General features: G+C 37.8%; 1 protein-coding gene across 3 annotated transcripts in view; it reads right to left on the bottom strand.

The window, feature by feature from the left end:
• Window positions 1-1,310: 1,310 nt before the first annotated feature.
• vegfc (vascular endothelial growth factor c) overlaps window positions 1,311-25,393 on the bottom strand; it is a 36,772-nt gene continuing 12,689 nt past the window's right edge. For all 3 annotated transcript variants that reach the window (XM_079615132.1, XM_079615134.1, XM_079615133.1), the window contains exons 4-7: window positions 21,250-21,389; window positions 8,492-8,595; window positions 2,977-3,295; window positions 1,311-2,393 (exon numbers count right to left, since the gene is read on the bottom strand). In XM_079615132.1, the coding sequence (XP_079471258.1) occupies window positions 2,279-2,393; window positions 2,977-3,295; window positions 8,492-8,595; window positions 21,250-21,389 (678 nt within the window). In that variant the 3' untranslated portion in view covers window positions 1,311-2,278. The remainder of the gene's footprint in view (window positions 2,394-2,976; window positions 3,296-8,491; window positions 8,596-21,249; window positions 21,390-25,393) is intronic.

The following is a 25,393-nucleotide window of genomic DNA, read 5'->3' on the forward strand; positions in this document are numbered from 1 at the left end:
GATGTGTGGATAATGTACATGAAGGCAATAATAAACCCCTAACCAATTGCAACTTAATTATGTACGTCTGAATCCATATTAAAATCATACACAGGTGACTTAAGTTGCATAGCATCCAGTTTCTGATAGAACAGCTCATAATGGAGAGAGTAATCTTAACCGAAATGAAAAGCCTAGCAATGCAGCAGATACCTAACTGATGCCAGGTGTGTGATACTGGAGCCCATTCAGGTGAAAAATACAGGCAGAAATTACAGCTTTTATGGACTTGAGGATTTATTTGATGACCTCTAGCTGAGGTTGCCAGGACCACACACAGGGCGAGATATTTCTTTAGCAACATAAAATATTTCTGCTTATTGACATGTTCTGGCTACCACATAGTTTTTCTATGCATAATCAAATTTACGTTACTACGCATTTCTCTGTAAATTATTTGTTGTGCTGCGTTTTTACTCATCGCTTATTTTTGTTTACATTGTATAAACATGCTAGCTGGGACGTCTGAAACTCTAGTCCTTTAAATTATCAGAACAAACCACTCATTTATTTACATGTCTGTACTTATTTTCATTTCTAGTTCATTGGCATATACAAGCAACAGATGAAAACCTAATGTCAGCTACATGTTGAAATTTAAACCTCATCTTCATTCACCACTACGAACTAGGTAAGCAAGCCAAGGCAGAGGGGAAAATCAGGCTAGACATGGCTTCACCCCCATTCTCAAATACTTAAATCCACTGACGGGACGACTGTTTCTATTTCACGGTGATTCACTGTGAGTCCACACATGTTATTTTTATCAGGTCTCTCCTGGGATTGTGTAGCGGATGCAGATGGCTATGGTACAATCTGTTGCAAACCAGGGTACAGGGAAACCCTCATTTCAGCTGGAAACAGATAAATGGTGCACAATTATTTTACAGCATAAAGTCCATATAGCATGTCAGAATGCTATGTTAGAGAAGGAAGGGGTAATATAGTCCAGATGCAAAAGTGATGCAACTAGATCTGAAGAGCCCTGAAGAAAAGAAGCAGGGATGTGTGTGCATTTAGACAACGTTTATACATGCACTGGGGTTAAAACACATGGGAACGAGGCCACCTGCTGTATGAATATGCTAGAAGACAAAAGATGTGCTGGATTTAGCTCCAGAGCTTGTTTCTGATCCTTCCCATCAGATGGTTGAAGATTATTGTTCCATTATGGATCTACAGGGGCTTTCTATGGAATGAGAAACGGTGAAAAAAAGAAGAAGAAAAATCACACACACACTTTTGGCAGACACAGACGCAAGGACTGGGATGGAAGCAGAGGTGATTTATTATATTTACAGTGTCAAGCTGAAACAGTGGGCCGATATCAAGTGGAGTTGGGCCAATCACATTGCTCCTATTTACAAATCTGTTGAGGTTAAAGTCCTAAAAGACCACTGATCTCCAAACTTAGAAGTCGTTCCACACACCACTTGCTTACGTTATACTGCTTTTACTTAAGGAGGCAGGTTGGATGTGACGTAATCAATTAATCCAAGTGTACATTGTCACTCCTGGAACTGCATACATGTAGCACCAGCTTTCAGCTGCTAATGGTCCATATCCATGTTTTTCTCCTGTTAATATCATGATGTATTTCCTTGTTCAGAGTCTTCGATGTTTTAGGTGACTTGCATGATGGTTTTAGATTGTCAACAAGCAATGCTTCCAGCACAAAAACAATTATTTGCCAGCTTGCACAGTCAGTTTGATATAATTTATCTGGAATGATAGGTGCATATATTTGGTAGTCAAAACTGAATACATTTGAATCATGTGCAGTATTATTTCAATAAGATAGTCTAGCTTATAAATAAGTTAACAATATATAATACAACTTTATACTTTATTTTACGGGAATTAACATGATACAAAAATATTGATCACAGTGGTTTTTTTTCTTTGCAGAGATTCGAAATGAATGCTATGAACAAGGGAGATTCAAAACATTTCATGGCAATAAATTATATAATCATTATCTGACAAAAAACGAAAAGACAATTCAATTAAAACAATGAAAAAACATGGCTCCAGCCTTAGAACATTTCTCTCAGTCCTTAATAGCTCACCCCATGCTTGATATGTGGTTAAATGTGGACATTTCTTGTCTCCCACTTACTCCACACTAGTCCACATGACTAGCACATGGGAGTCAGATAAGCAGCAGCCGAACATTAGCACTGCTCCAAATGCCAGCGTGTCCGTAAGCATTCAGCGCTTCCTGCACTGTTGGTTGTATTTAGTGCAGTCTCCCCAAGTATGTGGGTATACAATAACACAGTTGCTCACTGAAATACTCATTATCCTTACATCTCCTTTTCCTGGGGTCCGCGTGACATGGCGGCGAGACACAACTAACAATAAGAAGGGACAAAAATAGTATTACCATCTGATATTATCACTGTAGCATGTAAGCCCATTAGTAATATTTTGTAAAGGTTTTAAAAATAATAAAAAACAACAACAGTCACAGAATTACTTGAATTATTTGATAAGATAATACAAGTATGAAATTGAAGGAAAATATACAGTAAATATTTGACAAAATAAAGGTAAACATAAAAATAAACTGCATTGTAAGACAAGATGGAAAAATAAACATTCCTAAAACATTTCTATAAACGGTAACACTTTACAAAAAGGTTTCATTTACGTTAACAACATTATTTAACATGAATTAACGATGAACAATACTTTAAAATAATTAAATAATTTTAATTTCAACATTTAATAATAAAAAAAATTAAATTATAATGCATTGTGAACTAACTGTGAATAGCATGTCACTTTGCATAAAATGATGCGGAGAACCAGCAACACATCAACATGGGCTAAACCAATAGTGCAAGTTCGGGGTCCAATGGCAGATTGATATGACATCTCTGTCAGTATCTGAAGTCATTTTACATTTGATAAATAACAGAAACCTTTTCTCACCTGCATGTGGCTGGGTGGAACCGACTCCCTTTTAAGAAGCACTTGTTAGGCGACTCTGTGCATTCACACATACATTTGGTGCGGTTGAGAGGATGACTCCTAGGACACAGCTTGGCGCAGGTGCACTGGCAGGTGTCCTTGTTGAAGCTCTGATGAGACCCGCAGGAGGAGGGCTGTGCTTTGCATGCACACTGACAGGTGTTCTTGTCCCGGTAGTGGAGTGGTCCACAGTCTGCCGTTCTCAGCTCTTTTCGGCATACACACAGACAGGTCTCCTCGTCCAGCTCTTTGTCCGGGCCACAAAATTCCTGCTCAATGTCTGCAGATGGAGAGAAGAGAAATAGAAGTTCTATCATGACAGCTCTATGAAAATTCTTGCATGCTATTGGATATGACAATGTAAATGTATTTGTTCTTGGCGAAATAGATCTGCTACACTGCTGCCACTGATATTACTGATGCTGTTGAATATTGCTGTTTTTGAAGGTTATTGCTGCTGCTGCAGAGCAAGTACAGGAACTTGCTACTGGAAATACATACACTGATATGCTGCTGTTGAGCATGTAAGACGTGATATAGGCACATATAGGCTTCAGCACAAATAGGATATATAGCAGACAGGAAGTGGGGAAGGTGGAGGGTTGCAGAGAAACTCTGAAAGTGCGCTGGAAACTGCTGAAGTGAATGCTAACTATTTAAATGTTGAGAAGCAAGTTCATTGGCTGCTGATGCAACATGAACCAATCAGCTTGTACCATGTAGATAACAATGTTAATATCATCAGTTATGTTAAAGACCAATGAGTCTGCGCCATCTAGAGTTTCATGACAGAGTTTCTTATTTTAAGTTACAACTTATTTTTTACATTTGTGAGGAAATCTTTTTTCAAAGCTATGGAATGCCCGGCCAATTCCCAGAGCGTTACGCAAGTAAAGAACAATGTCCAGCATGCACATTTGTCAGACATGATAAACTGTTTAGAAATACAGTGTTTCTACCCAGCATTCCTCATGCTACCCCCAAAGGCATAAACAGATGTTTTTCTTTACAACTCGATGAAAACAAATTCAGTGGCTAATTCAACTCTGCCACACTATATTGTTTTCTTTGTTTTGAAGTACCCAAAATGGCCTAAAAACTTGACTGATGGGAGAGAGTGAATTATTGTCACTGGTGTTTGTGATTGCACATACTGTAGTGGCCACATTACGCCTAATACACTTTTTAGCATGTTGTTGCTCCACATGTGCAGGGAATCTTGCAAATGGACAAAATGTTATGTCATTTAAACCAGAATGATTTTAACATTTATGGGCCAGATTTACTAAACAGGGCAAATTAGCATGAGGCACAATTACAAAAAAAGCGCCGACGGGAATGGAAAGTTCTGCGTGTGATCTACTGACATTGTGCAAATTAAAGAACACAGACACATCCGGATCATTTCCATAATGACCAACGCAATCTACAGTACCAACAGCAGCACATATTAGTGTTTGGTTTAAGACATGCTTTTTTTGGTCATTAAATAATGGAGCACATACCAGTAAATTGACGAGGGCAACCCTTAGTAAATCACCTTGCATGATTCAATTAAATACTCTCCCCCCATAAATATTGCGTCTGAAAGGGAAACTTCTACAAATGCATATGCAATAAGGTCAGTCGCAAAAATAACACTGCATGTCTTAAGTAAATCCTGACAGTAGTTTTTTTTTTTTTTAACACCAAAAGAGGTAATCATATCATGCCAATGGTATTTTTTGTGTGGTTTGCGGTTGCCATTTCAAGACATATCTCTTGGGAAACTGCTCAGTTACGGTAAATAAAAACTATTTGGTTTTCACTGGAAAGACCATGCTGGTCTGGTTTTGTTGCAGTGACCACTTTTTAAAAAACTTTCACAACACAGGGGGATTCATTTTTATTTTTAAATGTCACTCTGGATTAAACTCACATATGATTTCATAGAATGTATTCCCTTTGAGAGATATGGGGTTTACCTCATTTACCATACTTGAGATTCAAGTCTGCATTCGCATTGGTTAAAATAGCATGGAGAGCACATTTTTGCAGGTGTCGGATTTAGACAGTTGTTCTGAAACACTTTCCGGGTATTATGAGGTTGGATATATAATTTGGATCATTGGACTTGAGCAGCACAGATGCAATCAGTGCAAGAGAATCTTTGTGCAACTGCTTTGACACTCATTTTGTCTGGATCTATTAATGCATTCAAGCATCCATATTAGCCCCGTTCTGTCAACACTGCATTCAAAATATTGCTGATTACTTACAAAGCACTAAATGGTTTAGCTCCGCAGTACTTGAGCGAGCTCTTAACTCATTATAGTCCTTCATGTCTATTGCGATCTCAAAATTCCGGCCAGTTGATAATACCTACAATATCAAAATCGACTGCTGGCGGTAGATCCTTAGCACCGGATTTAGCACCAAAACTTTGGAACAGTCTTCCTTGTCAGGGAAGCAGACACACTCTGTCAGTTCAAAGCTAGATTAAAGACACATCTCTTTGACTTTTCTATTGACACATCTATTTGACATTCATATAATACATTATAGACTTATAACTCAATGTTAGGCTGCATAGATTAGGTCAGCCGGAACTTGGGAACACTTGTACATCAATCCTGATGTACTCGTTACATCATAAGAAGAATGGCATCTATGCTAATTTTAATCTTTGTTTATCCCGAGGTTTTCCAGCAGCCTGCCGGATCCAGGCTGTATCCAGATCTGACGAAGGACCTTCGCCTGGACCCGATGACAATGCAGTCCTGACGTGCCAACTAGTCTCTCTCTATGGAGGATCCCTTTACCACTCTACAGATAAAGCGTTGTGGGGAAATTTAGCTCGCGTACCTACCCCGAAGTGATAAAAATAAAATTCTGTATCAAAATTTAAGACAAGTAGTTTGTTTATGGTAAATGGACTGCATTTATATAGCACTTTCACAGACCCAATGGCCACCGAAGCACTTTACATATTGCCTCACATTCACCCATTCACACACCGACGGCGGTGTCAGCCATGCAAGGCGCCATCCAGCTCGTCGGGAGCAGCTGGGGTTAGGTGTCTTGCTCATGGACACCTCGCTCGACACTTGGTCAGGTAGAACCGGGGATTGAACCACCAACCTTTCGGTTTGTAGACAACCTACATGAACCACTGAGCCACTGCCGCCCACCATGTTTAGGCATGGTTTGCAGGGAATTACAAACCTGCGCATATATATTCAAACGCATATAACTGTAGAATTAATTCTTGATGCGCACGTGCGCATCATCAGCGTTTCTCACAGGTTCGCGTTTAAAGTCTGTTAAGAGAAAAATGGTGTCGTCTTAGAGGCCCCTAATTTAATGAAGTTCCTAAACGTAAGTTAGGGAGTGAGCCAATCTAATCTTTCAAACATCAGCCGAGTACAGTATATAAGCAAAAAGTAAAGTAAATGTCAAGGTGATAAAAATTGTTCTGATATAAAAAATAATAATAATAATAAGAAGAAGAAAATATGTCGTTACTTTTTTACTTAGCAGTTTCAACATTTGTTGAAAATATTGTTTTTACGGTGGTTTCAAATTATTTAGAAAAACGTATTACCAGATAACATTTCTAAGAACTTGTGTGTGTACTCGATTTATTTCCTTATTCCTTATCTTGGACGCTCTTGTTTATTCATGAATGACACTTTTCACAGTCATAGTTTTTACAAATTCAAACCACACAAATAAATATGTAAATGTACATATGCAAAAGAAAAAATAATGTATTCTGCAAAAGTCTGCTTCACAAGCACCAAACACAATACAGCCAAAGTTGCACGCTCTGACAGTAATCAGCGTTTTTGCAAGTGTTGCTCCGTGCTGGTCAAGCCACACAACTGCTCTCAAAGCATTTCAGCTATGTTTATGTTCCTCAAAAGACATACAGAACAGACTTGGGGAAAAGATGGAAGAGAGAGAGAGCGAGAGAGAGAGAAAACAATACACTTTAAATCAGTAGCATCAGTTTCTCTTACTGCCACTGCTGAGGAAGACCTTGCTACCTTTGAAGTGAGCATTTATATGTTCAAACCTTAAATTACACAGCTGGAAATCTGTAGTGCTTAGCTATTAGTAGTTAAAGTAATCTGACCGGCAAGATAATGTGCTAGCAGGGTATAAAAGCTATAAAGCTTTTCTGTCAAGTACAGAGCCAAGTACTGTAAAAGGTGATGTGGGATATTTCCATGAAGCAAGCAAAAAGAATAATAATCCTGACACATTCCTCTTAGAGTGTCTGCTTTAGCAAAGATTAATTTCACCTGTGTTTCACTCCCCAACCGCTACAGAGGAGCTGAATGCAAATCTATTATTCCACTTCACTGTGACAGGCAACAAAATTGGCCAGCATACTAGCATTATAACCATCTACACCAAATCAACTTGTCTTTTCAAATTTAATATAGTGCCCCAATATGTGTGCAGCAGTTTGCACTTACGCATGCAGTATATATTTTGTCTATTTTGAAAACTGCTATCTGCTCCTCTTGAGACTCAATACTACATGTTAGCCTTAGGGACTTCTGACTGCATAGCTTATGCATTATTATGCTGTGTGCATAAACCAACAGACTGCTATATCCACCTCAGGTTTAACCTGTCACATTTACTAAGCGTAAAGAAGACAAGTATGTCACTACCATTGCACTGACTGAACCTGAATTACGTCATGCACTACTTGAACCAGAACTCTGGTTTGAGATCGATTATAAGGGTGAGAATGAGACATTATTGCATTTTAAATTTTGCACTTTGCAGGGGATGTTTTTGTTTGGTTTAAAAGATGGACAGTTTTCCTTTCTACAGAAATGCAACAGTGTTTTTGTAGCCCTTGTTTTGTTGACAAGGTTTTTGAGTTACTGTTGCCTTTCTATCAGCTTAAACCAGTGTGACCATTCTCTGACCTCTGGCATCAACACGCCATTTTCGCCAATGCACAGAACTGGTACTCGCTGAATAATTTCTATTTTTCAGACCATTATATGAAAACTCTAGAGATAGTTGTGCATTAAAATCTCAGTAGATTAGCAGTTTCTGAAATACTCATACCAGCCCAGCTGGCACCAACAACAATACAATGTTCAAAGTAACTTAAATCACTTCTCTTCCCCATTCTGATGCTCACTTTGAACTTCAGCAGATCATCTTGAGTCTTGACCATGAAATGCATTGATTTGCTGCCATGTGAATGGCTGATTAGATATTTGCCTTAATAAACAGTTGAACAGGTGTGCCTAAGAAAGTGGGCAGTACGTGTATTTTTTATAGAGGCGATAAGGTGCTATGTGGCAAAAAGTCAATAACAATTCTCTAAAGAAGAGAAGTTCTGTCTTCAGTTCTTTCTCTTTTTGGGTCCCTCTTTCAGTGGGTTTGTTTCTCTTTCATACAGTCGCATGTAGACACACATGGAAAACACAGCATTGTAAAGCTGTGAACGTGCATTAGCACTTACCAGAATGCGGTTTTGAAAGAAGGGTGTCGGGCACCGGCTCACATCTGCATAAGCGATTACTCCAGCTGTGATTTTTTGGGCATGTTTTATTTGCCACATGACATCTGTGGAGGAAATAAGTGATTAGCAAGGAGACAGACGGTAGCGTGGGATTTATATATAAAAAAATCCACAATAAAAGGCAAAATAATAGTTTTAATTCAAATAGCGCTGACTCGCAGAAACACAAAAATGTTTTAGATGTTGACCTAACTATTATAACTCAGAAACTGATATTTCATAGACACATCTCTTTTGATCACAGGGTGTGTGTCTAAACCTTGCTGCAAATTTGCCTGTTTGCTTTAGTTGATTCAATAGTAAAATGACCTACTTTCAAAGAGGACATGGAAGATGACCTCACTGTCTACAAATATATTTTATTCAGATCACTCACTTCAATTTATTTGTTAACTAAACACACCGCAAATGAACTTTCCTTTTTTGAAGAAAAAAAATAAAACAAAACAAAACATTTTATACTGTGTTCTTGGTTTGGCATGACTCTGGCAGTCTATCAACAGGATGGAAGAGTCAGAGCTATTTAAGAAAGAAGGAAGGAGGGAATGATGCTATCAGAGTCTCTTGCTGTCCTGCTAACCAGTAGCACATGGAGTAGTTGGCATGGAGGTTGAATGAAGTAGAAGCACACTACAATCCTTTAAATCATGAACAGAACTGGTCAGATTCTTTCAAATAGCTTATTCAGATGCCACACTACTGCAATATGCAGAACCTGATTCCACGAAGTGCAACGTGTTCCTGGATCATCATCTTTGTTGATCCTGGAACAACATTCCAATCAACCAATCAGATTTGAGGGACAAGTTTACATTTTAGCCTTACAATCAGGGTTAGGTGCTTCTGCAACAATGTTGTTAAACTATTTCCCTCTGATTTTGGGAATAATTCATGGGTAGGGTTAGGTTTAGGGAACAGGAATGTTGTTCCAGGTATAAAACGTATACCATAGTCTGTCTGAATACGCGATTCTGGTTGGCTGGAAGGTTGCCTCTCACATGATGTCCAGTGAAACATACTTTTGCCATGTCAAGTCATAGATGTGCCAGGATCTACTGAATGTATTGGTGAGATTTACCGGCAATGATGTTTCAAAACTTTCCGATACTCAGGTCCCAATATAGCTTTTGTAATTCTTTAAAACTTGTGCAATACACTAAGTATTGCAAATCATTTATGCAATTCAATGTGATTTCTTACATTTTTGACCGCACAAATAATATGATATGTGACTTTTGTTTGACATTGCTTGCAAAATACATTTTTTATCAAGCTTTTCCTTTTAAACACTCCCCCGCCCCCCTAAACTGAACAACCTTTAGAGGTAATGAATTTTGTAATAAATAAATAAATAAATACTGCCTATTAGGATGATCCAAACTAAAGTCACAGACTCGCTCAAGCCCATCTTCTTGTTTGCTCTATTATCCATCTATCTTCTCAAGGCTGCAGCTACTGGGCAGTGAAATCACAGGCTTCCCCCAAGATAAACTTTACTCTGGCTCCTCTTTTTTGAAGTCGTATGAATCTACAAATTTGGAAAGTGAGTGCTACGCTAAGAGTGGATCAACACTGGTGTGAAACGTTGCTTTTCTTTTCCATTTAAGTGTGGACTGCAAATCGTCTTGGATTTAAAATGTCCTGCAGTAAAGAAACATGATATGGAGCAATTAATCCATCGAGGAGAGTCATGTTGTTCTATTAAAACTGTGTGAGGAGGTCATTTCTAAAGCCTCTTTGAATTTCAAGGAATATTTTCCATTTGCATGATGAGTAATCATTGTATATGCATATGGTTATAAACATCTGCAATGCATTTACATATATCCACAGCCGTAAGGCATCTATAAACTTGCACACTGTGGGACCTAAAGAGATTTATGTTAAATTACAACTCCGTCTTTTTATTTTTTGACTTTCAATGTTGGGAGTCGAGTCATAAAACAGATTGTAGCATGCACTATTATTTATTTATTATTAACATATCAACAAATCCCAGAAACTTAAGCAACAATAATACTCTGTAGTAAAACTGCCACAATCAATGCAGTCCAATGGAACTGAAATGCCAAGAGCAATGCTTTTCCTGACCCCTAAAGACTCCATACACTACAAATGTATTTTAGGGCCTCACTATGAAGAGAAGGTGGTCAAAATCACTCCATACTTAAAATATAGTCTGTGCATATTCAGTATAGGGAACAGCAGGGATAACTAACTATTGTTTAATTTGTGCCCACGTATTAAGAAAATCTTTAGCCTAAAGCTTTAAATTTTTGCATCAGACACCTTTGATGTGTCAGTTAGCATTTCAAATGTCAATTAAATGATTGAATGAATTGAGTTGGATAGAATTAAGGTAGAGAGCACACAAAGGGTAAGGTTAAATTCAGTGGGATATGTGATACATATAACAGTATAGGTGATACAGCAAATATAACACTAGTGAGAACAGTTTCAGTTTAAAATCATCATCAATATCCATTGGTTAAGACAAATATGTGTACGTAACTAAATATAAAATACACCAAGTGTGCTCCTGATTAATATTATTGAAACTCATATGAGAGGAGGTGAAGAATTGAATTGTGTGCACAACCATATGTAGTTGTATTGTGGGTTAACTTTGAACTTGAACAAATCTCAAAGTCAAATTTAGACCTACATACCCTCCTCTTTCCAAATCTAACCTGAGGAAATACCAATCATGAACCAGTCTTCAGAGAGCAAACTTTTTTTTTCTCCTGAAAAAAAAAGGATGTTGATGTGAACAATCAGGTTGGGGCCATTATGTTCTGTATTTGTAAGCCCACTCTATTTATTACTTTATCACCTACCTCCCCTTCCCTTAACCACTCTCTCTCTCTCTCTCTCTTCTCTCTGTTTTCGTGAGTTTAAGTGGCTCAGGCGTAATGTCAGGTCCCCAGGCAGATTTGGTCTCAGATTTATCCAGTGAAAAACCAGGCTCAGATGTGGGTTTCCTTTCTAGATCAGAGAGACACGAGACTGCACGGTCTGCCCTCAACCTTTGCACTAAATGTGTCTGTGTGCAAGTGTGTGTGGGTTCAGTCTTACACCCTGCTGAAAACTGACTCGGATGTAACAGCTCCAGTTACAGGTCCACTATCATTAACCTCCCTTGGCTGAAAGGTGACAGGTCAGGACCAGTTAGCATGACCCAAGGCTAGAGAATGACCATTCTCATGCATATATCATTCCTCCTGTCTGGCTGTCCATGAAATCACTGCTTTTCCATCTAGACAGCATGGGTGATATATTACCCATGTAGAACTGGATGTCAATAAGGGTTTATTCACACTGCACACAAATTTGATTTGGGTTTCATATCTGATATTTAGGAATTGTCCACACTTTAATTTGGCAAATTATGAAATCTGATCTGTTTGTTTGTAGTCAATATGCAGAGTATATGCCTCAGTTTTTATAGTAGGCTAATGATGTAACTATCAAAATAACCATTATAGGGGATGCACCGATATGAAATTTCTGGCTGATATTGATAAAAACGATGTTCATGTTATTGCTGATATAAATGAGTATAAATGAAGTCAGCATAAATTAATTTAGGCATCACAACACTAAAAAGTGCTATACATTATAAAATTAAATGAAAATTAGATTATTTAAAATATTGTCTAAAATGTAAAAATAAGAGAAATTAGCATATAGAATTAAATATCCAATATTGACTGATATAGGCTATTTGTGCATGCCGAGTCGTACAGTAAGTGTGAAAAAAGAACGGAGAACGGACAACTCAATCTATTCTCTTGTGACCATTCCACAAGATGCATGAGAAAAGATTGGCAATGTGCAAAAACTCACTCTGATTAAACAATTCGATGCATCAGAAGATGTTATCAAAAAATGTGGATTGGATCTAGTGTGTAAAAATATTTTGTTTGTTTGCTGTTCAGACTGAAATTGAGTCAAATACTCCAGAATATCAGACTGTCTGTCTGAAGGCATATAATGAAAATTGGAGCAACCAGTGAATAAGATGGTTTATGGCAACAAAAGTAACATTAAATAATGACACAAGTGTTGATATTGTGTCCCATTGAGCACAGGATATGTGATTATGTATCTAATGACTGAACAACAAGCTTTATGAAACAACACATCATAACGCCATTACATATCAGTCCAGTATGCATTCTAAACTTAAAACATACCATGCATGCTTTTCAAACAGATGTCGGCATGATTAGCGTTGTGAGTTGTTTACTTAGAAAAAGAAAAACAGGTTGTTGAATATCAGAACCGTGAAATAAAGCAAATTGCCGACTAGCCCTGAAACGGTTCAATGGTAAACTACACATGTACAAGGTTCTCAATGTGTTTTCAATTACCATATGCTCAGTGGCATAAAACAACACATTCCTGAGAACAGAGAGGGGGGATAAAAAGGACTTATGATATGGTCCACGCGAGGTGATGCACTTGCACCTTGCGTAACGCAAAACAGACGAGTCCATTTAGTCCAGCAAGGTGCCAGGAAGATAATATATAAGCTAGAATAACTTCGAGAGCATGTTTCAAATACGGCAACACTGTCGAGACAAATCCGCATTCCCACCTCTACAGTAATTCAACTGCCTGGTCAATAAAGCCCATATGTTGTTTGTTACTCATAGCTGATTCGTTCTTTGCTGGGGGCTGTCTGAAGAGGTCTGCGGCTCAACTGATTTACATTTAAAAGGCTAAAGAGGTTATAAATATCCATTTTCCATATGTTAATGTAAACTATGCTACAAGGGATAGTCGGCCTGCACTTTGAATCATGTTAAAATGCCAAAATCAAGGTCGGCTGTTCAAACAAACACATATTTCACAACCTCTTCACTTTATTTCACAATGCTGAAAACACTACTTATCATACCGACAATAATGGACTGCTAAATGTTCCAGTAATGCAGACTATGCAAGAGATTGATATCAGTGGTGTAACCAGGAGATATTTATAAAAGTATAAAGCAGTAAGTGGTGAATAGGTAATTTTATAAAAGTAGGCATTGTAATTTTTTACTGGAAAATCAACCTTTATAACTAAATCATCCTATTTTACACAACATAACCATGGTGTAATTAGTATTTTTGATACTCAACATTGTAAAAATTTACTTTTTTTAATGCACTTGAGCTAAAACAAACTCAAAACATGAATACATTACATTATTAGATGAGGCACATTAAAAGCCTTAACAAGGCCAAAATATGTCCTTACATCAGTTAAATACATCCAAGTTAAAGCGCTAAGATGTGGCATTGCTTGCTTGGCAAATGTAAACAGCCAAAGTTGAGTCCGGTTGAGTCCGGTTACACCGTGTCAAAACTAAATAACTTCCTTTTTCATCAATGAAGTGGTCTACGTGGCAAGACTACAAGAATTGAAGTTGTATACTATAAACATTAAATCAGCAGAAGAATGGAATAATTGGATGGTGACTACTATAAACAAGAACTATGTATTCATTCATTCTTTGTATGTTCAATTATTTCTAGATTTACGAGAAAGAGTGGGAAAACAATAGTAAAAGATTGTTGAACTAATGAAAAACAAAGACATATTGGCATGTAAAGAGCAACTGGGGGTCAAAAGTCATTAGGTAACAGTCTGAGTAGTGATGTCTGAATGTTTCTCCTCCTTGAGAGTCTTTACTTTATTAACATAGTGAGTCATCAACTCCCAAACAATACAGAGTGAATGGAAGTAAACGCAACAACGAGCCAACTGCCGATAATCACTACCAGCCCTCTGGCATTTCATTGCACAAGCGCTGATAACACCAATAGCGTTAATATGCTACGTTACACGCTAGACCACACATCTGAGGTTAAACATACACATTTTCTCCTTCACAACAAACAGCAGGAATGGCGAGACTTTGTTAACACCTTGAGGTCCAAAGCTGGATGCTTGAAGCAGACCACCCTGCGGTAACCCTCGTGCCCTTGCCTTTATCAGATGGCACACGTTTGAGCAGGATTTTTCCAAATATAAGATTAGAATCAAGCTAAAAGCATTCAAAGAGGATCTGGAGTGATCTTGAATTAATCTGGCCTTGGAGTCAGATTAAATGAAATACTCCTCTTATTCAAGAACGGATTCAGAAAGCACGCTATGAAACACGGACCAAAACGCAAGACGTACAGCAGGTCCCCAACATGGGTGTTGACCTTTAAAACTGTAAACAATTAAAAACAGTGTAAGAGACAAACACTCAGTAAATGACGTCAGCTGAAGATAAAGATGAACTCTCCGTCTCTAAAAAGCGGCATCCTCACGTGCGCAGATGTTATACTGTCCCCACTTACGTGAAAGCACGAAAGGAATGAGGAGATGAAGCCTCAGTGTGTCCAGGAAACCAAAACAACATATAACACACTTCCACAGCGCAGGTCGCCCTAGGAACACATCTGCTTTTTCTTAAGCAAGGCCTGGCTATGCAGGACCTTGTGGGGGGATGATGCCTCTTTCCTTTTCACTCCCCCTACCGCAAATCAATTTGACAGGGGATGGCTTAAGAAAAAACAGCGCTGAAACACATAACAATAAACAGTTCTTTTCTCCAGTTCTTCACTGAAGGACTCATGAGTTGCTTTTTAACATTTAACATGGTTCGATTTGACATGTAAACATTTTAGATAAATAGTTAAAGGTTTAGTTCACCCAAAAATGAAACCCTGTCATCAATTAGTCACCCTCATGCCATCCCAAACCCTTGATATTTTCGTTGATGTGCGAGAACCAATAGGGTTTGTTCTCTCATGTCACACAAGCAAATTTGAGCTTCCACAAGAACTAATAAGGTTCGTTTTTTCAAGTCAAGTGTGGTTGGGCTACCATTTCCATTGCGTATTGTGCTCGGTGTATGTGCGTTGATCAATGTTTATATGTAAATAAAAGCCTAAATTAAATCTGTTAATTATATAAAGTGATAGTGGGCCCTATTTTAACGATCTGAAACGCAAGTGTCAAAGCGCAAAGCGCAAGTAACTTTGTGGGCGGTTCCCGGCACTGTTGCTATTTTCCCGGCGGGAAAAACGACTCTTGCGCCCGACGCAAATCTAAAAGGGGTTGGTCTGAAGTAGCTTCATTATTCATATGTGTGGTTTGGGCGTAACGTGAAATAAACCAATCAGAGCGTCCTCTCACATTCCCTTTAAGAGCCGGCGCGCTTGTTCCATGGCGGATTGCTATTATAACGGCGGATTTGCCAGCGCACGCCAGGAGCAGTTCACAGCCGAGGAGACCGACGTTCTCGTCAGGGCTGTAAAACACAGAGTAGTGACATTGGGGATGATGGGAGAAACCCACCCAAATTAGCTTCGGTTAATCAGGCGTATAATTTGGGTAGTAAATGTGTAGCCTAATCTAGATTTTTTTAATTTTTTTTATCTAGATAGATCTTTTTCACATCTTCACGGACACAACAATGATTCCCTCGTGTGTTAATATTTTTCCTTGTAATAATGTATGATTTGCAAAAATGAAAACTGCTGCATCTGTTCATATTAGAGAATCAAAGTGGATGCGCGTTAACATTATGGCCAAGCACGCGCCCTTAAAATACCATATTCACTAACGCGCAACGCGCCACTGTCTTTAGACTGTTTTTTTCCTGGTTAGTAGCGCAATTGCTTTCTAAAACTGGAAAATAGCACCATGGAAGTTTTGCGCCGGAACACGCCTCCTCTTTGCGCTGAACCGCCCCCGCGAGCGCAAGTTCATTTCCTAATTTACCGACGTGTGTCTGTGGAGGGAAAAGTCCGCTGTGCGCGGGTGCAAAATAGGAATGATACATGCGTCGGTGTTCAAAGTCAATTGCGCTGGGTGCAAGATAGGGCCCAGTGTCTCTTCAGAAGACTTTAACCACTCGATTCATATGGATTACTTAAAAAAAAAATTCAAGCATCAAAGGTTTGGTGAAATTGACTTTCAAAAGAGAACATAAATCTCTCAAGTTTCATTAAAAAATCTTCATTTGTATTTCAAAGATGAAAAAAGAGAGGTTGAGTATGTGATGATTTGGTGAACTATCCATTTAACACTGATTTATGGAAGCAGTTTGGTGTTAACCAAGATGGTTGAAATTCTGGAGACATCTATAAACATCATTAAGTTAGTTATCATGAAGTTACTGTAACTGGTATAACAGTGCTAACTTTTGCCTTGAATGCACTATACAGCACCAAATACACAATGCAAATGACTAACCAGCATAAAAAGACAACAAGTTAAAGTTGTTGACTAGTTTTCATTACTGATTTCATATTTTATTACTGACATAATGCGTCCCTTGCTCCAACTGACAGGGAATGTTTTACTAAACAAAGTCATCAAATGTTCAACGCCGGCACCGCACTGTATGTGTGCTTCCCCTCCCGTTTGCAAACAGATCTCTGAGCAATGGCGTAACGTACTGGCTTCCAATGCCACACATGTGGGATCGATACCTTTCCTCCTCACAGAAAGAGCAGGCGTTGTTTTTGCACACAAAGCGTACATTATTACGTCTTTTTCACTGTTTTTCTCTCATTTCCTGTGAGTACGCGTGCCAATGAGTCACTGTTTAGCACGCTGACTTCTGTCACGAACAGCGAATTGGCTAATCCTTCGTTCTGTGAGGGGATAAAATGATAAACATTTACACATAGTATGCGAGGGAACAAGACAGGGTTGAAAACAGGGGCTGTGCTTCATTCTAAAAAAAAATACTGAATGATAGAAACAGACTCAGGGTTCCCATTCCATTCAAGACAGTATTTTACAACTCATTTCCAGGATGTTTTATGCGATCAACACCTGTACTGTTTATGCAAAAACACACTGGAGGTTGAGCTTCATTGTGGTTCCTGGCATGCAAAAACATGACACCACAGCACAGTCATGCCAAAAACCACAATGTAGAACAATCTACAGTGTTATTGCTTTTGTACAACAGCATTAAGTCATTGGCAAAAAGATCAAACATTATAGTTTAGTAGTGTGTAATTGGAACTCGCAGTTCATGTTATAAAACTGGGATTCCCAAAATCTAGGTAGCTCTCTTAGCCCATTTTAGGGTGTGTTCAGTCTTGGCATGTTTGGTTAAAACAAACCCTGGTGCGATTACTCTGTTAGTGCGGTTCATTTTAAGAAGTGTGAACGTTGCCATCTGAACCCTGTTGTGCACCACACAAGCGGACCAAGATCACTGAAAAGATGGACCACCGACCAATTAGGTTGTGAAAAGTATGTTAAATTCTGTGTTAAAAATGGCAATCTGGACACTAAACGGACTAGGACCAAATGGGTTTTATTTGGGGCCCGTACCAAACGAACCAAGCGACCCAAAGTGTGAACACACCCTTAGTCAAAAACAATGTATGCCATTTAATGGAAATCAGATTAAAACAGCAGTTAGATACACATAATGCTTAGATGATCAGTTCACATACATTCAGTTATGAATATGTAAATATGTGAGTTTCATGAAATTCTGAACTGATGTACATTAAATAATGATTAAGTATTGCATAACATATATAAAAAAATGCTAGATATGCTAAGCTGCCTTACAGAAAACTTTTGAGCTGATGCAGCAAAAAAATGTAATATAGTTTCACAGTTGATTCATTATCTTTCTACGTTTACGGTTCTCGCTGTGTGTCTCCGCTCTATTCTCATTAGAATGATTCCTCTATCCTTCACTGTGACGGCAAGGGAAGAGGCGAAGGCATCGGAGATAAAGAAATTGGGTTTAGGACTAGAGAAAAAAATATATTTCTGTCTCTCTCTTTATCTTTGGTGGCTAAAACTCAAGGTTGCTCGGTGTATCAAATTGCTTTTGATGATACAGTGTGATCCACAGGCAATAAAGTTTTTTTTTTGTTTAAGCAAGCAATACATACATGCACCCCTGCATGTAAGCATTTTAAATCTATGTATTAACTCTAAAATGGTTAATTCTGAATATCTAGTTTTTCATCCATATTGTATAATGCATAAAATGCAAGTTCTATGAACTGTTTCGTTATTGTTTAGGTAATGCATTGCTAAAGCAGCTTACAAAATATTAAAAGCAGATCAACTTTTGGTAAAAACGCAAGTCATGGTATTTACTGAGTTAAAAATACCTGGAATCAAACCCATGAATTGTGTATACCAGCATTGACAATTAGGTACCACCAGCCTACAATTAATTGAAAAAAAATATTTTAAATTTGAACATCTGTTACAAATAACATAGGCTTTTTATCATTAGGCAACAAAATAATACATGTGCTTTGTAGCTCACTTGTCTGTGCTGATTAGTTAATCAAGTGTACATTGCACGGTAAGTTCATTAGGATTCTCTACTGGGATTTTCTTGATAAAATTCCTAGAACAACATATGAACAGGAAGTTCTCTGTCAGCCTTAACAATGGGTGGCCACACCACACCGCCAATATCAAAATCAATTTGATGAGCTACTGTACGTCATTAGGTGTGCAGTTACATCCAAAATACACACATTAGTGCAGCCACATATCCGCTGATGAGACGCTACTCAGGGCCAAAGCACATTTGGTATACAATATAAAGTCAATATCTTGAATGTCTTGGATGATGATACATCTATTATAAGTTAACCTAATATTATTGTAAAGAAACTTTTTAATTTAAATTGTTTATCGATGTGTGTTGTTAACAAAATAGTTAAATGGGATTAAAAATGTATTACTTTACTCTATTTGTATGTGCTACTGTTTTTTAGATTATTAGCTCATAATCTTAAAGTGCAGTCACAAATTAGGACCAGTGTCAACAGTGTAGTGATGCATGATGCACGGCTCATACAGAAGTCACTTTAAAATCAGCCCACTTTCTGTTGGTACACTGGTAAACCACGTAAGCAGCTTGAACCCGTTGCAAAAACGTAATTTTCCCCCCTTACGCCTACTAAAATGAAAATTTGACAAACAATGGTAAATATGACCGCACCTTTAGCAGCGTTCTGGAAAATAAACTTCACTAAAAATGAAAATTATGTCACATATAAACATTGATCATGCTTGAGCTACCGTTTACCAACACTGATGTGTGATTTGATTAATGTTTATGTGAATAAAAGCCTAAATTCAATCTGTTTATTATACTGTATAAAGTTATCGTGTCTCTTCAGAAAATTTTGACTAAACCACTCAGTTCATATGAATTAGTTTTACGATCTCTTTATGAACTTTTTGACGTGTCAAAGTTATAGTTGTGTAGCTGTCTATGGAGGGACAGAAAGCTCTCAGATTTGATGGACAGACATCTTACAGGTTTGGAACAACATCAGGGAGAGTACATAATGAAATAATTTTCATTTTTGGGTGAACTATCCCTTTCAGTAACGAGTAGTATTAATTAACTACATCTACTTAGTACTTAGTTACATGTAATTACGCATACATGTAATTATGGATAATTTAAAGTTATTACTACAGTAACTACATGTAACAAGGACACTTTAAAATCAAGTGTTACCCAACTTGTCAGGTTCCAGGATGTTTAGGAGCTGCCTATTTAGGTGCTTGACTGACTAGATATTGAAACGTAGCTAAAATGTGCCCAACCTTCAAAAGGGAAAACACTACAGTTTTATACTGATATTCAAAATGTCACTCTTATACCCATTATACGTGATCAGTGATACTGACTACACATGGATGAGACAATAAACTGATTTACTGTTCTAGTTCTAACTTAACTCCTTGCCCTCCTTCTAAAAAAAAGTACAAATGGATTTGGAACCATGGTTTGTCACAATCACAGACAGCCTCAAGCTGTTGTGGCGTGATGCAACATGACAACAGTCGAGCCCTGTGTAGACACAGTGTTAGTCTAACACTGACATTCTATTCTAACCAGAGAATACTGTAAACTTAAAGGACAAATTCAGTATTTTACACTTCAAGCCCTGTTTTCAGATTGTTTCTGATGAAATAGAACGGTGAAGATTGAAATTTGGACACATGCTGCTGGCCCGAGAATTTTCGGTTTCTGTGGTAGCACCCCCCCCCCCCCCCCACCCCCACCTCCACAATGGCTGCATAGGTGCACTGGAATAATCCTTCCTAAAACACATTAAACTTTCGTTTACAAAGACATGCAACTCATCGAGTGGTCAGGGGTGTTTACTGATATGCTCACACAAAAATCGCTGCAAAAGATGCTTTTCAACAGGTTTTATCATAGTTTTTGTCCAACTCCATTGACTTGTTTTGGATGTGTTGGGCTGTGAGGTACGGTATTACAAAAACTACGATAAAACCTGTTGGAAAGCATCTTTTGCAGCGATTTGAGGGCGATTTTTGTGTGAGCATATCAGTGAACACCCCTGATCACTCGGTGAGTTGCATGTCTTTGTAAACGAAAGTTTAATGCGTTTTAGGAAGGATTGTTCCAGTGCACCTATGCAGCCACTGTGGAGGTGGGGGGGTGCTAACACAGAAACCAAAAATTCTCGGGCCAGCAGCATGTGTCCAAATTTCAATCTTAATCGTTCTATTTCATCAGAAACGATCTGAAAACAGGGCTTTAAGTGTAAAATACCGAACTTGTCCTTTAAATATTTAACATGTTAAAACCCTTGACATAAAACATTTGCGTTTACACACTTCAAAAATAGTGCTTAGGGAGATATAAAGGAGCGTGAACACTTACTCTGCTAGGGCCCTTCGTATGATTGAGTGCCGCTGTCGGTACACATCCAGTTTTGACAAACAGCTGCAGGAAGTGTGGTTGGCGAAGCTTATGGTGACTGGTTTGGTCCCTTGCTTGATAGGAACTGTGATTTCAAACAACTGCAAAGGGAAAATAGAAGAAAGGTCACATTTTCAATAACTACAGACTAACACAGACTAACTGACGTAAGACCGCATGAAATGATACTTATACTTTAAGGAGTTTGGTAGATGTCAAAGTGAATTGTGGGCAGTCAATTATATCTAAATCAAGATTAATGAGTGGATTTATGTCTAAAGGAGTTGTGAAACTGTGATTGCACAGTCTTTCTGTGAAATCAGTGTACAGACACAACCACAACTACAGTCTGATCAAACAAACTGGTAAGGGGAATTGGGTAATGGGGAACTCGTGCAAGATAATTTGCAAGGCAGGCAAATAATGTTAGGCCAATAAATCAAAACTTCCTCCAACTACGAGGAAACATTCCAATGAATTTGTTAAATGTGCAATCATAAGTGCTAGTAACGGGAATATGCTGCTAAAGTGGCCAAGTACATTTAGTTTTAGTTGTATGTTTTATGTCATATTTATCTTACATGACAATGAGTCTCATTGTTGATTTTTTTTTTTTTTTTATGAGAAGGATTGAGAACATTAGGAAAGTAGGTGTGCTTTCCAAAAAAAAATATTTGCTTAAAAGCATCATTGGATCTGACTAATTGATTCAATTAATTCCTTAATGGGACAGTTTACCCAGAAATGAAAATTCTGTCCTCATTGACTCACCCTTATGTTGCACCAAATGCACATGACTTTCTTTCCCCTAAAAGGAGAATTTCTGAAGAATGTTTTTTTTTTTTTTTTGGCTTTGAAGCACTATATGACTTGTGTGCTAGTACAATGGCATCAATAAACTTCAAAACCAATCGAAATTCATTGATAAACTTTCCCTTCAGTGAGCTGTGAGTGGTAACTCACCACCTTTAGCATACTTTTATGGTGATTGCTTTGTCTTTTTTTTTTGTCTTTTTTTTAGTTTGAAAGCTTCCGTAAAGATAATTGTAATTGCATGGAAAATAACATGGAAAGAAAGCCATACAGGCCTGGAACGACATGAGGCTGAGTCATAGATGCCATACATTTAATTTTTGGTCTGTATTGTCTTGTCTACTCATCAAACTTGTATACTCTTCCACTCAGTTCAGTGTCTTTGACATGAATAGTGGCTGCTATAGAAACCTTCAGCAACCAAGGCAGCACATTCTTTTAGCAGGATAAACAAACAAACAAACAAACAAGCAAGCTTCCAAACATTCTGTAATGTTAAACCTCCTATTTCAGCTCCTGTTGGATTAACACATCACTCTCAAGGCACACATAAATGCGCTATGTCTGATGAGGAAGAGAAATATGGGATATTCCAGTCTCCTCTGGTTGGCTCACTTTCACTCTGCAGAGATCCTTTTCTGCCTCTCCACGGACTCATCTTATTCTATGCTTCTTAGGTACAAAGAAGCATCATATAGCCACTTTCTAATTGCATAGCTAAAGTATATCTAAATATAACTTCTTTAGCATTCCAAATGCATAAATCCAGAATGCACAGACAATACAAAGGCACAATGTAAGAACAATGGAAACACCAACAACCCAGCTCTACTCATCATACATAAGATTGATATGGTTAAATGGAATAGGGTCAAAAGCTTGTGAAATACTCTCTTTCTTTGATGTTTGCAGAACTCCATTATTTATTTGTTAACTGCTTTTACCAGGACATGTGATCCCAAAAGCTTCACTTGATCACTCTGTAAATCTGTCAGCCCACCAGTATAGATGATAAAATGACTTTACTGCAGTATTAACAGTCTTATAGGCATGCGTATTACACATGTGCAGGTGAGACAAGGGTCAGATGAAACCAGAAGTCCATTTAATATGTTTTTTTTTGATGACACGCTAACAGATTCCCTTGTCACAGTTACAGTATACTGTACATCACAGATATAAACTTTATAGTTCACTCTTGACGTCTTGTTGTCATTACATTATATTGCTCTCAATTTCAATATCTTATCAATACTAATACCATTCATTCAAAACGCAACCATGTTCATCTGATGCATATTTTACTCTTGACCCAGTCATTTCGTCAATGAAATTTGGAGCTTGTAATTTCATAATCCAAATCTTACTCAAATTCTTTGAAACATCTTCAGATTGCATCTGTTGTTCAGGCTTTGTGCCCAGAATGGGAGTGTTACGTCTCTGCTGCAGTAGCGTGGACATGGAGACCTTGACCTGCTCAGATGCTCAACTGGTGGGAGGGCGTCATGGTTTAAATCACAAGAGGAGAACCCATTGCCTGCTAAGGTCAGCCCACCCAAAATAAGTGGGCAATTAAAGGAGGCCTTCTTGCAAATAATTCACAGCCATGACCTCCCAACCAAACCCCTACCTTGTCCACAACTCGCTAAATCAAAGCTGAACAGATCAGTTCTCTCTGCACAGAGGAGTAGACTTTAAAACAAAAGTAGACACTTTTATTCAAAGCAGTAATGAACATCTTTATTATTTACAAGATTATTCAAGTTTACAATTAAATGATATAGTGTGAGAAATGGATTATATAAGGTCTTATATAAGGTCTACATATGTATCTGTATTTGATACAATGAAAAAATATTCTGCATCTGTATTCAGACAGAACCAGATGTGGGTGGGACTTAAACTGAAAGACAATCCCGTTTTTACAAATAACTGCATTTCATTTATAGTATATTTTTACTGTAGTTTACATAAAATAACGGCATATGTCTCTTAATCCTTGTGTTTTTGGAAAGTCAGTCAAATCAATATTAATTATTCAATATAATTTATTTATATATATTTTTTTAAGTCATTATTCCTGCATTCCCCAATGTTAATATTAAAGGAGTACTTCCGCGCTGGCAAAATGATCTTCAGTGAAACTTGTATGCCTATGCAGATGAAAAGCAAAAATAAACTGTTTGATATCAGTGTACAGGTAAGAAAGCTGCTGGCATAATGTAAAAGTTTACCATAATGCTGTTTAAAGAGTAGACAAAGTACAATAGTTGTTTTAGTTTTTTTAAACCCTTACAATAACTGTTCTGTTAATAACCCTCTGTCAATCCGACTGTCTGTGGGCAGGGATACAAAAATGCGGAAGTATAATCTGTAGTTTTCACAAAAGTCCTGAAGCTTTCTAAAGTCCTGAAGCTTTCAAAAGTCCGCCAAATGACACAAAAAGCTTGACAAAAAACGTGAAATTCTTGTTCCTGGTAACACCTGCATCAGCAAAATGCAGTTTGCTAATGTGATGGGGTAGAAGGTGTAGGACTACAAATCAGTTGGACTACAAAGCCCATGTGTCAAGGCACTATAAAAGGAAATTAAACTTGTTAGGCTTCCCTTTTGTGGTGCCATGTGCTAAGGAGAAGCTGTCTGGTGTTTTTCAAGGCTGTGTAATAGCAGATGAAAAGAGTTGATTAATGAGCAGCATATAAATTAAATGCGAAGGTAAGGGTTGTGATTTATTATGTCTAAAGTGAGTTGTTTAGTTTTAACATTTGTATTTGCTTTTTGTTGTAGTGTCCTTCTGGGAGATGGTTTGATTGGTTCCTCGGATAATTAAGCAGATGTTGAATGGTTTTAAGTGTTGTTGTTTTTTTATTCCTGTAAATATTTTATAGGGCAATCATGAATTGTTCTTTTCAGATGATGCATGATTGCTGTTTACTTTTTTATTGAAAACATTGGTGGCTTAAAGGGGTGTCCGAAGAGATGTATAAGGTTGAATTGGGTCTTTCATGGTGAAGTGATTTAATGTGTGAGATTGTGTGTTTGTTTTGTTTTGTTTTATTTTATTTGTTTCTTTTGTGGTTTCCATTTCCTTATAGATGGTTTACTCCGTTAAGGTGGGGGGAATAATTTATGGTGGTTTGATTTGATTACTTTTGCTTTGGAGTTTGGAGTGAAATTGTTTTTGTTTGATCTGTGATTGAGTGTGCACGTATTGGCAAGTAATCACCATTGGATAGGATTGGGAACCCTGTTGTCTGCAACAGTTAAAATTGTTGCCCTTTTCTTAGTTATT

This window comes from Phoxinus phoxinus (genome assembly GCF_949152265.1).
Source record: "Phoxinus phoxinus genome assembly, chromosome: 6".
NCBI lineage: Eukaryota > Metazoa > Chordata > Actinopteri > Cypriniformes > Leuciscidae > Phoxinus > Phoxinus phoxinus.